This window comes from Boleophthalmus pectinirostris, unplaced genomic scaffold (assembly GCF_026225935.1).
Source record: "Boleophthalmus pectinirostris isolate CB_2022bp ecotype Guang Dong unplaced genomic scaffold, ASM2622593v1 HiC_scaffold_18, whole genome shotgun sequence".
NCBI lineage: Eukaryota > Metazoa > Chordata > Actinopteri > Gobiiformes > Gobiidae > Boleophthalmus > Boleophthalmus pectinirostris.
The window spans coordinates 32,229,117-32,244,131 of record NW_026571133.1 but is presented as its reverse complement, the minus strand read 5'-3'; the positions used below and the strand labels follow the sequence as shown (position 1 = coordinate 32,244,131).

At 38.0% G+C, this 15,015-nt stretch overlaps 1 protein-coding gene across 1 annotated transcript; it reads left to right on the top strand.

Moving 5' to 3' along the window:
• The first annotated feature begins 4,814 nt into the window (after nucleotides 1–4,814).
• LOC110166363 (T-box-containing protein TBX6L-like) lies at nucleotides 4,815–11,988 on the top strand. Its single transcript, XM_020931599.2, has 8 exons — nucleotides 4,815–4,827; nucleotides 4,911–5,058; nucleotides 6,434–6,536; nucleotides 8,789–8,953; nucleotides 9,028–9,248; nucleotides 10,412–10,476; nucleotides 10,582–10,777; nucleotides 11,802–11,988. Exons 1-8 carry the CDS (start codon nucleotides 4,815–4,817, stop codon nucleotides 11,986–11,988), a joined length of 1,098 nt encoding a protein of 365 aa, XP_020787258.1.
• Nucleotides 11,989–15,015: the final 3,027 nt, after the last annotated feature.

The window sequence follows — 15,015 nt, the reverse complement described above, 5'->3', positions numbered from 1 at the left end:
ATTGAAAAGAAGTTATTTCATAAAGTACTTAAAGGTGCATTGCGTAACCTTTTATAATGAGAGAGAGAGAGAGAGAGAAGTTATTGCTTTGCCAGGAGTGTTCCTCATTATGGCGTTTGACTTGGCACTAAGTTTATATCTTTTTTTTTTTTTTTCTAGTAGTAGTAAGAGTTCGTTTTAATGAATTACATAGGTGGCAGTAATGTTTTGCATCAGTATTAAAAATAAATGCTATGGGCATGTAGGCTCAGGACTGCTTCAGGCGTGTCCCATTTACAAAAAGTACTTCCTTAAATATCCAATCCAATCCACTTTGTTTCTATAGCACATTTCACAAACAGTTTCCAAAGAGCTGCACAAATACATAATAATAACAACAATAATGAAATGATAAAATAAACACTCAGATTTAATCATACTAGTTTTAAAATAATAAAACCAGTCAAATAAAATAAGAGTAAAATCATAGAATAGCAATAAATAAATAAAATACATACGAAATAAATACAATAAATAAAAGACACAGAGGACCACACAGCTCACGTGGTGTTAAAAGCCAGAGAGTAAAAGTGGGTTATAAGACGAGACTTAAAACACTCCACTGTGGGGGCTGTTTGGACGTGGTGTGTGTGCTCTATGCTGAATGGTTCATGTTTTTCTGTATTTTTGTCATTTTAAAATGTGTTTCAGGCAAAGCAATAACATAACATCGTGGTGTGTGAGTGAGTGTTGGTGGAGGTTGGAGGGGCCATTGGAGCAGATTGGCAGCCTCTCTTCCCCAAGGCAGCTGTGGCTACAATAGTATCTTACCACCACTGACTGTTGAGTGAATGAATAATGAACCGTAAAGCACTTTGGGTGTCTTTAAAGACGATATATAAAAGCAATAATTAATTAATTTATTAATTAACAAGAAGGTGCTGGATCCTTCACCTGAAAAGTTACGTAGTTAGCCTTTAAATAAATAATAATAAATAATAATAAAATCCCACACACCTTCACTAGAATTTTATTTATTCAATATTTTACCAGGTAAGTCAGTTGACGACCTGGCCAAGAGGCAGTATAAAACAGAACAGTGAATAGAGATATAAGACAGTGAAACAATTGCAGATTAAAGCTATAAAAGTGTTAAAAACACGAGCAATTATCCTGTAAAATACTCTGGATAGAATTTTTAAAAGTCAACAGAATCATTTGGATAATTTCCAATCCTAAACAACAGATAAAAGGTAGCTCTTTAACTTTAGAACTACCACTACATGACATCAGCTTTGGAAATGTAGACAGAATAATACTGCAGGATTACTCAAACATGTGTGACTAAAACAACACAACTCCAGGTATGTTTCTGATGAGGTAGCAGCATTCTAACATGGCTTAAAGCTCATCACAGTTGTGTAATATAGGACCTTTAAGTCGTGTTCTTGCTATGATGTAGGCGTACTTGCTGAGTATTTAAATCAACCATAACTTTACTTCTGTGATCTACTCTTGCTCTAGTCCATGGACAGCAGACATGGCCGTGCTGTTTGCCCAGTACACAAAGCAGAGTTCAGAGAAATGGCAGTGTCTGGTGCCCAGCATGGCCCCGGCCTGGTGTTGTTTTGAAAAGAAAACACTGCAGTTAGACAACCACTGGCTTTGTCTCTGATATTCATGAGACTGTTAGATTTGAAGTCTGTCCCCCCTCCTCCATTCCCTTTCACTGTAACGGCCCTGGCCCCTCACAGCGCCCTCTATGCCCAGGTAGAGGAGGGGAGGTGGGGAGGGGAGGGGCGGCTGCCAAATGGTTTCTCCAGATTAGCCCTATTGTGGGGTATTGTCGGAGAAAGGCCCAGACTCAAATGAGGCTCCTAATCTGGTCTGATGTGGTCTGAATACACATCTGCGGTCAGGAAAGAGAGAGTTTGTGTCTGGCCCCAGGCTCCTCTGCTACTGGACTTCAACTTGGGTTCAATGTTGTGTTCCTGTTTCATTATTGATGCTGTTTTTGAATGTTTTGAGTTTCCACTTGGTCATTTTTAGAATCTAGAATTTGTTTATGGTATTTTCATAGCAAATATTCAAAATGTAAAAGCACAAATGTTGAACCTGATCATTTGTTTTAGTGGCTAGAGTCAAGAATTCACCATAATGCAACAGAACTCTTCATTTTAACAATATTCATTTTCGCTGTCCCCATTTGTTTTAAGATAGCCTCTGGACTATGTGAGGAAACCCATAGTGCTGCAACCATTAAAATACTATTAAAATAACTATTGATTATTTTATACCTCATTATCACACAGCAGAGGTGGGGACTTGCAAGTCGTGACTTGAACTCCAGTCAGATTTGAGTCACTATTTTTAGGACTTGAGACTTGACTTGATGAAATGGACTAAGACTTGGGACTTGACTTGGACTTGAGGCCTGTGACTTGAGAAGCACTTTTAAATCTGAATTTGTTTTATGCTGTCCATAATGATTCACTCTAAGATCTTGTCAAGACATTTAAAAAGGAAAAAACTAAATTCTACAACTCTTATAGACTCTATAAATACTCATATATAAATATACTGTGACTTTATAAGTACAATTTATCTTAAAATTGCAAAAATCTAAGCTATATTTGGTACTTTGGTTTAAAGACTTGAAATGACTTGAAGCTCAAAGCAGACAGAGGGAACGGGATAGAACATGATCCTTCCATTTCTACATGACAAAATAACTGTTATTAAGCACTTTTAAATCTTAATTTAAAAAAGGGGAAAAATAGCATTTCTACAACTCTTATACAACTACTCATGACTTTTTAAGTACAATTTAAAATTCATATAAATTGCAAAAATCTAAGCTATATTTGGTACTTTGGGTTGAAGACTTGAAATGACTTGAAGCTCAAACCAGACAACTTGGACTTGACTTGGACTTATGGGCCAGTGACTCAAGATTCGACTTGGACTTGCCTGTATTTGACTTGGGACTTGACTCGGACTTGAGGTCAGAGACTTGAGACTTACTCGAGACTTGCAAAATGACAACTTGGTCCCACCTTTGTCACACAGACTCTAATACACATGCCAAAAGACAACATAAATAGCAGAATTATTAAATCAAAATGCCATAAAATAGTTAGTGAATTTAAGTCAACGATATGATTTGCTTTATTTTAGTCATATTTCTATTTGGTTTGTGTATTTTTGAAAATAAAATGAGTTTTTTTTTAATGCAGGATCAGACAAAACATGAAAATAACTGCTCTACTGTACATGTGTGGAGTCTGGGATTTTCACAAGTCTAACAAAGAAGACGACAACATTTGTTACAGATAAGTTACTGCCTATACACTCATTTAATGGCTCCATCAATACTCCAATTGTAAGCCTGCTAAGTCTAGTGCATAATTTGTTATCCTGTGAATTCTGACACATTTTGCAAAGTGATACAGTAGCCCATACTTCTGAGGCAAATACATCTGTCTAATAGTTTCTTCACAATTATTTTCTTGTTTTAATGCTATGAAAGTTTTGAATTACAACATAAGAAACGGCACATTATATTCAAATCCTATTCCATTTCACTTTCTTTTTAAACTTGAAGTCATTACAATTGCGTCCAGATAAACATGAGAAACATGTGTAACTATTGCTGGTCAGCCATTTATGCATGATTTCACAAAGCAGTGTTACATGGAATAACTTTAATATACAGGGTGTCCCAAAAACATTTGATATCATTTCGCAGGTCAATAATTTGGGCAATTCTTGTTGAAATAACCTCAAATTTTCAAGGAATGTATAGAAACAGATTAAGATTTGTATTTCATGTTTTATTTTTGTTGTGTTTTCAGGTTGAGTGCTGGTTTGGTTCTAGTTCTGGTTCCATATATAGGCTACATGATCATTTTATGGTTATTCAGTAGAAAAGAAGTTATTTTATGAAGTACTTAAAAGTGCATTGCGTAACCTTTCATGCTGACAGTTCACCACCTGCTTATCTCTACGAAGAAGTTAACGCTTTGCCAAGAATGTTCCACAGTATGTCATTTGATTTCGCACTAAGTTTATAATTCTTTTCTGGTAGTAGTAGAAAAAAAACATCATTTCGTTTGCCAGTTTTTGTTGAAATAACCTCAAACTTTCATCAAATGTATAGAAACAGATTAAGATTTTATATTTAATCTTTTATTTTTGTTCTGTTTTCAGGTTGAGCCATGTTCACTCCCCAAAAAAAGTTATTTTGCGTCTTGGAACATGCTCGTACACAGTCACCCAAGACTGTGCAGCGTGACTTCAATGCAAAATTTGGAAAAACTTTACCAACTGGCAACAAAGTCTCATAATAAACTGTTCAATTTGTTTGCGCTAGACTTATTAGTTTTCAAGATAATTGCTTTTAAAATGACTTTTTGGGGCACCCTGTAAAAGGAAGTGCTTTAAAATCTGTCTACATTATGTGCAAAACGTGTTGAAACTATTCCCACTGTAGAGCACCAATGTGAGATAAAACCTGTTTTTTTTCAGTTGTCTGTATGTAAAGAGCTCAAATCTACACACAATCCACACTCTGCAGTTTGTAGACTCCACGTGGAACAAAACACTACAAAGGCCAGCCATCAGGTAACTTCTCACCTGGGCTCCTGTGTCTGTCTGGATGACTACCTGCCCCCCTAGTGACTTAGACCCGCCCCCTCCTCACTGCGACGGCCAATCACGTTCAAGATTGGGGTCTTTTTAAGGTCAGGGGTCTAAGCAATATTTCACAGTTCTCTTTTGATTCTGATAGCAGTACGTCTAAAGCTCTACCACAAGTTGTTTTGGACACGTGGAACATGCATGCTACTGGTAAGTTTCAGTAAATACAAAAAATGCTTTAAAATGGTCATAGTTTTGGGTAATCTAACTACCAACTTTTTTTTTATATATAGATTCTGTGCCTAATATGAGCTTGCCAAGGAACTCTTCAACCGGTGAGGCCTTCCAGCACAGCAGCGTCCGAATGAACTTGGAGAATTCTGATCTATGGAAGTCGTTTCATAACATCGGAACTGAGATGATTATCACCAAACACGGAAGGTATTGTATTAGAAAAATGATAATAATAACAATAATTCTATGGTGGAATTTGCTCTCAGATTGCAGATTAGCCTGTAGTTTCTGGGCCTATATTCACATGAAACAAAAACAGCATGAAACTAGTGCTATCTGTAAACTGAAAGGACTTTACCCCATACGATTAACATGGCAAGTTTGTGGGGCCAATCCCTAACAAGTATACACTGCAAAAACTAGTTGGGGTTACTTCAATTAAGAAATTAAAGTAAAATGATCTACCAATGGAACTTACTTACTTATATGAAAATACATCTGTACACTTAAGATAAGAAAAATAACAACTCCTTGTACGTAAAATGAAAAAAAATGCTGCTTGAATAAAAAAAACAAAACTATTCTACTGGTAGATCATTTAACTTGTTAAGTTGGATGTACTTAAATAAAGTAAAATGTTTTAAATATAACTCATTTAAACTTACTTTTATTATTACTATCTGCACTGTAATGAATTTTCAGTAAGTCTCCCATAGAGTTATAATGGCCTTCTCTCTTTATCTGAAATTCTATCATCACGTTCTACAACATTTATTTACATCTGCAACTAGGGGTGTAACGATATCCAAGTCTAATGATACGATATCGTCACAGTATGAACCTCACGGTACGATATTTATTGCGATATCATGGGAAAGCTCATGATATGGTGGGGAGGCTCACGATTAGGGATGTAACAATATCCAAATCTCTCGGTACGATATTTTCACAATATACATCTCACGGTACAAATATTTATTGTGATATTTTGTGGAGGCAACTTTTTCCTCTTAAAATGCCTTGACAAGACTTAATCCAAAGAACTGAGACTTAAAAGTGTTTAGAACTGTTATTTCTTCTTTTAGTCTACATTGAAATGGAGCAAAGGATCATGGCCTATGTAGTTCCCTCTATCTTTTTTAACTATTGCTGCACTATAACTCTTCATTTAAATCAAGAGACTTGTAATTCGATATATTGTGATGGTCCACGATGTTATTGTGAGACCTTTGATGATACGATATTACGATATTTTGGTTATTGTTATATACCTATTACTTAAAAAAAAAAACTCCTTGCACTTAAAATGAAAAAAATGTTAACTTATTCTATTGGTAGATCATTTCACTTGTTAAATTTAAATTACTGTTGTAATTGTAAAAATGTTTTAAAATTAAAGTCATTTCAACTTACTTTTATTATTGTTTTTTGCATGGTAATGACTTTTAAGTAAATCTCCCATAGAGTTATAATGGCCCTTGCTCTTTATTTGAAATTCTAACATCTTCACCTTCTACAACACTTACTTACATCTTCATCTCCAACTGTACAGATTTCTAACATTTTTCTTTTTTCTGTTTAGGAGAATGTTCCCTCACTGCAGCGTCAGCCTCTCCGGCCTCCAGTCCTTTGCCAACTATGTCATCATGATGGATATGATTCCCGTGGATGGATACAAATACAAGGTACACCGCAAATTTCTCTGATCTGGCCAAGATTTTAACATTTATATCAGGTTATTTGTCTTGTTTTCAGATTTATTATGTACTTACTAGTTCAGAGGCTGTTTAATTCTAGCTTAGAGGTAGTTTATTTTAAGAGAACTTGTCCTTGCTGCATGGACGGATAATTCTGCTACTTTAAGTCATTTTCTGATAGATTTAAGTGTTTAGATCTTAAATTTTGGTCAAAGTTTTTACAGTGTAAGCTAATTCAAACTCATTGCCAGTTCTGTTTGTCTTGCTTATTCACGACGCAGGGCTCTAAACCAACAGACAGTAGCCAGACACTGGTTAGTCCAGTCTGGTCAGCAGGGGGCCACATTTCAAAGCCCTTCTCTACTTCCTGTTTGTGAACTCTCGGCTGGGGGCCCAATCAATTAGCATCTAAATTAGCATCCCCGCTCATTTGCAATCATTAAACCACGAGCAGCCAGCCGTCCATGCATTCAAACGGCCCATTTGGTCAGAGCTTTTAGCATGCACTCGATAACAATGCAGCCATACAGTGAATGGAAATAGGGTGATCCAGATCACGTAACTGCAATGCCAGTTTCAGGGTGACCAGACTTTCAAAATTCTAAACGGGGACACACCTTGGCTGGAATGGTTGGTATGTATAAAACTGTGAATAGAAAGTGTAACATTGTGGATTCTTGTGTCAGTCATAATCTGAAAGACTTCAGATAAGGCTTCTTTTTTTTTTTGCTTTATGCTCATTCACGAACACGTTTTTCTGTATTTTGACTAACCAAATAACAATTTATGCTCCTCTTCACTGTTGGCAGGGGTCATATCAGTCAAAAAATTGTGATAGTTTTGGTTCAGAGTTGATGTAGTCCTAGTTTAATCTTAGTTTAGTCCTGGTTTAGGTCAAAAATAAGGAAACTTTGGAGCATTTCTTGTATAAAACTGGGACAAATTACTCGTTTTGGATAAATCTGCTGGGACAGGGGACACAGGACTCAAAACTGGGACTGTCTCGGGTCACCCTAGGCAAACTATGTATCAAAGTATTACTAAAAGTGCATATGACTGGTTTTGCTCTTTTTAGAATTTTGGGGAAGTTTATAATTTTACTTCCTGGTTGGACATGATCAGCAGATATGAGGTAGTACAGGCAATTCTCTAGCCGTTACCTCTTAACACATTTATTTACACAATAGTTTTGATTAGACAAAAAAGGCTTTCTTTTGCAAATTCATTTTTAAACTGATAGATAAATCTCTAATCTGTGCATTGTGGATGGAATTTTCAGTGTTGGTGACGTAAATGGAAATATTCTGATTTAGAACTCAGCGCTACTTCCTGTATTTTTTAGTTTCTTTTCTTCGCAAACCACGAAGTACAAAAGTAAAAGTGCAATACTTAAGTAGAATTTTTAGGTATCTGTACTTTACTTACAATTTTACAGTGGATACTTTTTTACGTTTACTTCACTACTGTGGGCAAATAATTTCTCTTGTGGATCAATAAAGTTTGTCTAAGTGAGTCTAAGTCCACATTTGAGTCGATGTAGCTGTACTTTCTACTCTACTACATTTTAAAGCTGGACTGAAAAGTTAAAAGTACTTTTCTTTTTGATGTCATTATGGTTTTTGTTTTTCAGCACATTTCATTCCCGAAATTTGAGCAAACCAAATACACAAAAACAGCTAGAAAAAGAAATCAGTTGAAACACTTAAAATCTGCAAAATTCTTTATCCTTTGATACACACTTTAAATTTTTACAATGCTTTAATACTTTTACTTATTTTGTGATGTAGTACTTTTACTTGAATAACCTTTTGCTCAATGTAGCTGTACTTTTATTTAAGTAACAAAATTGAGTACTTCATCCATCACTGCAAATTGCAAATTTCTCTGATCTGCCCAAGATTTAAAAACTTATATCTTGTTTTCAGATTTATTATCTATTTACTAGTTCTGAGACTGATTCATTCTAGTCTAGAGTTATTCTAGTTTATTTTAAGTCAACTTGTCAAGTAAAATTATCTTGTTACATGGACAGATAATTTCACTACTTTTGAGTCATTTTCTGATAGACGTAAGTGTTTATATCTTAAATTTTGGCCAAGCTTTTCCGGTACACTATGATAAATATGCACAGGTACTATCCTACCAAATTAAGCAAAAACATGAAAATTGGTCACATGCACTTTAAGTATACTATATTATTGTACTGTGATCTAACCAACCATTTCCATTTATATCCACAGTGGAAGAAGGAGCAGTGGGAAGTCGCCGGAAAAGCCGAGCCCCAGCCCCCCTGCAGGACCTACGTGCACCCAGACTCCCCCGCTCCAGGAAGCCACTGGATGAAGCAATCTCTGTCCTTTCTCAAACTGAAACTGACAAACAACACTCTGGATCAGCACGGACATGTAAGCAACATTTTCACACCCAAGATGTGTTGCCTGTATTGCGTGTTGGTAATATACATTTTTTCACCTTTTAGATCATTCTCCACTCCATGCATCGCTACTACCCACGCTTCCATGTGGTCCAAGCTGACAGTCTGTACACGGTGAGATGGGGGCCCTTTCAGACCTTCTCCTTCCCAGAGACGACGTTCACAGCGGTCACGGCCTACCAGAACCCCAAGATCACCAAACTCAAGATAGACCACAACCCGTTTGCCAAAGGGTTCAGAGAAGGAGGCACGCATTCACACAAGAGGTAAGGACTGGGCGAAGAACATGGAAATGATAAGTGAAAAATCCCTCAGTCGTCCAAGTAGAATCTAGTCTGATTCATCAGATGGTTTCACTTCATAGAAACTGTCTGATCTCACAGCGTAGGCGGATACTTTTTTTAATTGAACCAATCGTTGCTATTTGGTCGTGATGTATGTAATGTGCCGCTAATGGGGCTAACTGGTATATTAAGCTTTTCCCGTAGAATGGCAGTAACGTCTTTCCCCTTGATAAAATTCTCCAAAAATTCTCTTTGTTCCGGCTTTAAATCTTCGATCTCGGGAAATTATTGCCAACACAGAATGTATGGCTCATCTCTGATTGGCTGGTGCCCAAACTCGCACTCCCAGGGTTATTGTGAACTGTCTAGTGTATTCCGAATTCTGACCTAGTCGCTGGAGAGAAATGAAATTGATCAGAGGCACCAGCCTGGTTATGTAGAATCCATGGCAAAGGAGAAATTCAGTTTGTCGACAGGACAAAAGTTGTTTGGTCAAAAACATTTATTTAACCCCTGCCTGCAGACAGATATAAGGAAGTGTCCACCAGCATTCTGACCAGAACTGAAGAAGCAGCTTGGATAAGCTGTGAAACATATTCGACCAAAGAATATTTGTCCAGTCGACAAATTGAATTTCTCCTTTGCTGTTGAAATGATAAAGAATGTAGTGTGCTTTGCTCATTGGTGAAGTATGAGTAGAAACTGAGATGGACAGAGTATACAAAAATAGATACAACTGAATGTTGTGAAGAGCTAGAACTAGCATAGGGATTGAAAATGTGATTTTATTTCCATCAAAACACAGATAAATTACTACAAAATTGATCTAATTGTGTTGTATCCAGCAAGCTTTGTATGAATAAAAGTTCAAATATTATGAAACATTCCAGGCCCAGTAAATAGTCTTATTACATCCAATAAAAGGCCCATATCAGCTGAACCCATATCCAAATACAGCTAATTTTCCTGGATCTGCACCGATATTCAATACCAGTATCAGTATTGGTGCATTCCTTTTCATAATGGCACAAAGTAATAAAAGTGATACTGCAATAAAAATCTGTCATTCACATTTAAACTCTAATTCATACATTTAAGCACTTTATTTTGAACATTCTTCTCATGGTTTCTTTTTACTTTTCTAGATGCCGCACATCTGGAAGTCCTTCAGCTAAAAGAGCAACAAAACCTGCCCCTGAAAGCCCACAAAGTAAGTACCTCAACCATCAAGACATTCCATTTAAATCAGTACATACTCCTAGACCAGCATGCATGAGTCTACCTAGTGTTCTAACAGTTGTCATTTCTTCCCCAGGCCTGAAGAGGATGCCATCCCACACAGAGAAGCCCCTCACCTCCACCGAGCAGCCTCAGAAGGGCCCCCACCTCTCAGCTTGGCCCCTGGAGCAGGACTCATCGGACAGGCTCCACGCAGAGCCTCTTGACCTGGAGTACGACTACAGCTGTGAGGAGCAGATGGTGCCTGCGTCCCTGCCATACAACTCATACAGGTAAGAACCAGCACAGGAAATATGTATTTAAAAATAAATAGAGCTGGACAGACAGTATAATAAGTAGCTACAGTAAGTAAGTAGTAATTAGTAAGTAGTGTAGTTCTAAAGCTATTCGGGAAAGGTTCATTTCTGTCCCGGGAATGTGGACCTTTAATATCCATACCTGACCTAGTTTCGATACTAGTTTTGGTATCAATTAGCATCTGATTTTCGATACTTCAACCCTACTGTGGAACCAAGCCACTCAGCAAATCTACAGCTTTAGTCTACTAACTACTTAGTACTACTTACTATTGTCCCTCTATAACACTGTTTCCCAAACTTTTTTTCTGGGAACCTATATTTTAAAAGTCACAAACTTTCACGACCCAAATCAATAGACATTATTCATAAATCACAAAATAAAGATGGATTTGACCATTATTGAACATTAATGAGGATATTTTATTGTTGACTGAGTGATTGTGTCTCTGAACAATTAGTATTACTCAAGTTTTAAACAATTAAAAAACAGTCACTGAACCAGTAATAAAAGAATCCACAAGTTGCCTATTTGGACATTAAATGTTTTAATTGCAAAAAGATTAGAAATTATACAAAACATGTCTTAACATTCCAACCTACATGCAGATCGTAACAAGGTGACCAAAAAAAACCTTCTTGCAACCCACCTGAGGGTCACGACCCGGTCTTTGGGAAACAATGCTCTATAGGCTACTTTTAATAGGAAGAAAATGTATTCAAATAATTGTGAATTTCAATTAAAACCCAAATTTGTAATTAAAATTCAAATTTCCACAAGTGAAGTAACATTAGTAAAATACTAATTATACTTTTGTTTTTTTTAATTCAGCACCTTAGTATCTTCATGACTTTTATTTGTATCATACTTTATATTTTACTATTGTGCAAAATAGCCAAAGCAAATCTTTTAAAAATACAAAAAAAAATTATTAATAATAAAGAAGAAATATAAAATCAAATCAGAGTTGTCTAATCAGATTTTCCCATTATTTTACAGATCTGTGGAATATGGCCGATACCCTTACCCCACCAGTGAAGTGGAACCCTCCAACGAGCAGCCGCCAGTCCACCCCCTCTCCACAGCAGAGTACCCAGCCCCACAGCACCCATACCCCCACCCATACCCCTACAGCAACACGGTCGACTGGAGCCAGCACCCTCTCTTCTCATACTCCTGCTGGTGATGAGGGGAACAGACAAAGGCAAAATGAGCTTTTGGACTCTTTGAAAAACTTTGGGAAAACTAAAGAGGAGTGTACAAAGATGTAAAAAGGAAAATCAGAAGTATCTTTTAGTACAAATGTATAGAAGAAAGTTTTATGTTTTATAGAAGAGTTTGAGAGTTTTCATCGTGGAGTGAAAGGCAATGAGGTTTCTGTTACAGTAAAGTTTGACATGAGGAAACAAGCTGATAATTGTAAATAAATTCATGTGGAGAAAATAACTGTTTTGGTGTATTCCAGTCTAGTCTAAAATAGTCTAGTCTATTCTTTTTTACAGATCAATTTCATTTGGAAATTACTTACAAAGAACATGCTTATATTCCAATGTATTTAAGAGTGATGCGGTCGTTGTGGTGAAGAAGGAGCTGAGCCAAAAGGCAAAGCTCTTGATTTACCGCTCAATCTATGTTCCTACCCTCACCTATGGTCATGAGGTCTGGGTAATGACCGAAAGGAGGAGATCATGGATGCAATCAGTCAAAATGAGTTTCCTCCACAGGCTGACTGGGCGCTCCCTTAGAGATAGAGTGGGAAGCTCGGTCAGAGAGGAGGAGCTCGGAGTAGAGTTGTTGCTCCTCCATGTCAACAGGAGCCAGTTGAGGTGGCTTGGGCATCTGTTCCGGATGCCTCCTGGGTGCCACCCTCGGGAGGTGTTCCGGGCATGTCCCACCAGAAGGAGGCCCCCGGGAAGACCCAGGACACGCTGGAGGGACTATGTCTCTCGGCTGGCCTGGGAACGCCTCAGAGTCCCCCTGGAGGAGCTGGAGGAAATGTCTGGGATGAAGGAAGTCTGGGAGTCCCTGCTCAAAGTGCTGCTCCTGCATCCCAGCCCCAGATAAGCTGAAGAAAATGAATGGATGGATGGATTTTGGACCGTGCTAATTTGTCAAAGCCTGATCTTGAGAACTGTATCTTAATACGAAGTGAATCCAGCCATGTTTAAATCTAAAAGAACTCTCTCTGATCTGAAGTTCTGAGCTTTCACATGAGGCCAGTTCATACACTGAGATATAATAAATACTTAAATGTGTTCTCCATATGCAGGGTTGCAACCCAGGTTCATATGATTGCAGTTCCTCTTTTAACAGCATAGGCTATAAACATTTACATTTACTTGAACCAGTGATCATGCACTTACTATCTATATCACCCAACCAACTCACTCCCTCTATAGTAATATAAATTGCTTCCATAAATGGGCATTCATCTTGTAAACACATGTGGCTTCATCTATATGTGATATTAAAGAGGAAGTGTGTAGTCATTACATTTGCGGTACATGAGCCAGAATTAGAACATGAGACGAGAGAGAGTCTGACCTGAGAGCGTGTTGACAGTCAGACTTCTAGTGTGTAGATAGCATCCGTCTGGTGCTGTCTCCTCAGCAGAAGGCAGCGAGCGTCTGTGCTTTTAAATCTTTAACCAGTGACACAGATCCGGGACACGAGACGCCTAAAGGGAACGCAGAGCAGAAGCATATTCTGAGCATGTAGCGCAACAACAATCCTAATGCACAAATAGAACTAAAATTACTCTCGGGAGCTTTCAGCCATGTTAGAATGTTGTTACCTCGTCAAGAACATACCTGGAGTTGTGTTTTGTTTGCGTAATCCTTTATTATTCGTCTGCCCACATCTCTGTTCCAACTTATGATGTCATGCAGTGGTAGTTTTGAAGTTAACGCAGGGTGACCAGACGTCCCTATTTACCAAGACAGTCCCAGTTTTGAGCCCTGTTTCCCCTGTCCCAGCAGATTTATCCAAAACCAGCTATTTTTCCCAGTTTTATACAAGAAATGTCCCAGGTGTCCATATTTCTGACCAATCTGATCCCTGCCAACAGTAAAGAGAGACATTTGTTTAGGTAAAATTCAGAAAATCTGCTTAAAAATGACCAAAACACAAAGAAAATGTGACTATACTGACTCATGTTAGTTCTGAATAAGTCATGAATGAACTGAGTGCAGAAAATTTTTTCTTAATTACGCACTTCAATTACCACTCCAAACCAGGGATGTCCCACTTTTTGATTTTGGTCACCCTAAGTTAACAGTTACCTTTTACCTTTAGAGTTTGGAAATTCCAGTTCTGAAATTATCCAAATGATTCTAGTGAAGATGTATAGAGTTTGAAAACACAGTGGAGCACTTCCTGTATTACTAAATTATATCACAAGGTTGTACAGAGTGTTTTTTGTTTGAGAGAAGGACTTGGCCTAAATATGTAGGATTTAGTTTGTTAAACATGATTGAAGCAAAACACAATTCCAGGGATGTTTTGATGAGGAAACAACATTCGAACAGATCAGAAAAGTGTAATATGGTCCTTTTAACTTGCCTTCGCAAACCTACTACTATAACTGAAGTAACAATTAGAAGAAAAAAAAAAAGGAAACTTGTCACATGCATAAAGGTACACTGTGTAACATTTAGAGGGTTTGTCACCTGCTTGACTCCATGGAGAGGTTATTGCTTTGAACTTAACCATTGTGCATTTATTCAACTACAGAGGTTTTTATTGCTCAAAAACATCCATCCATCCATTTTCTTCCACTTATCTGGGACCAGGTCATGGGGGCATCAGTCTAAGCAGGGACTCCCAGACTTCCTTCACCCCAAACACCCCGAGGTGTTCTCAGGCCAGCTGAGAGACATAGTGCCTCCAGTGTGTCGTGGATCTTCCCCGGGGCCTCCTTCCGGTGGAACATGCCTGGAACACCTCTCGAGGGAGGTGCCCAGGAGGCACCTGGAACAGATGCCCGAGCCACCTCAGCTGGCTCCTCTCGACGTGGAGGAGCAGCAGCTCTACTCCAAGCTCCTCCCATGTGACCGAGCTCCTCACCCTATCTCTAAGGGAGCGCCCAGCCACCCTGCGGAGGAAATTCATTTCGACTGCTTGTATCCGCGATCTTGTCCTTTCGGTCATTACCCAGAGCTTATGACCACAGGTGAGAGTAGAAACATAGACTGACTGGAAAATCAAGAGCTTT

Excerpts from the sequence above, each read along its gene's own strand:
- LOC110166363 (XM_020931599.2), top strand. Across the intron at positions 5,059-6,433 it reads ATTATCACCAAACACGGAAG|GAGAATGTTCCCTCACTGCA; the intron begins GTATTGTATTAG and ends TTTTCTGTTTAG. Across the intron at positions 10,477-10,581 it reads TGCCCCTGAAAGCCCACAAA|GCCTGAAGAGGATGCCATCC; the intron begins GTAAGTACCTCA and ends TTTCTTCCCCAG.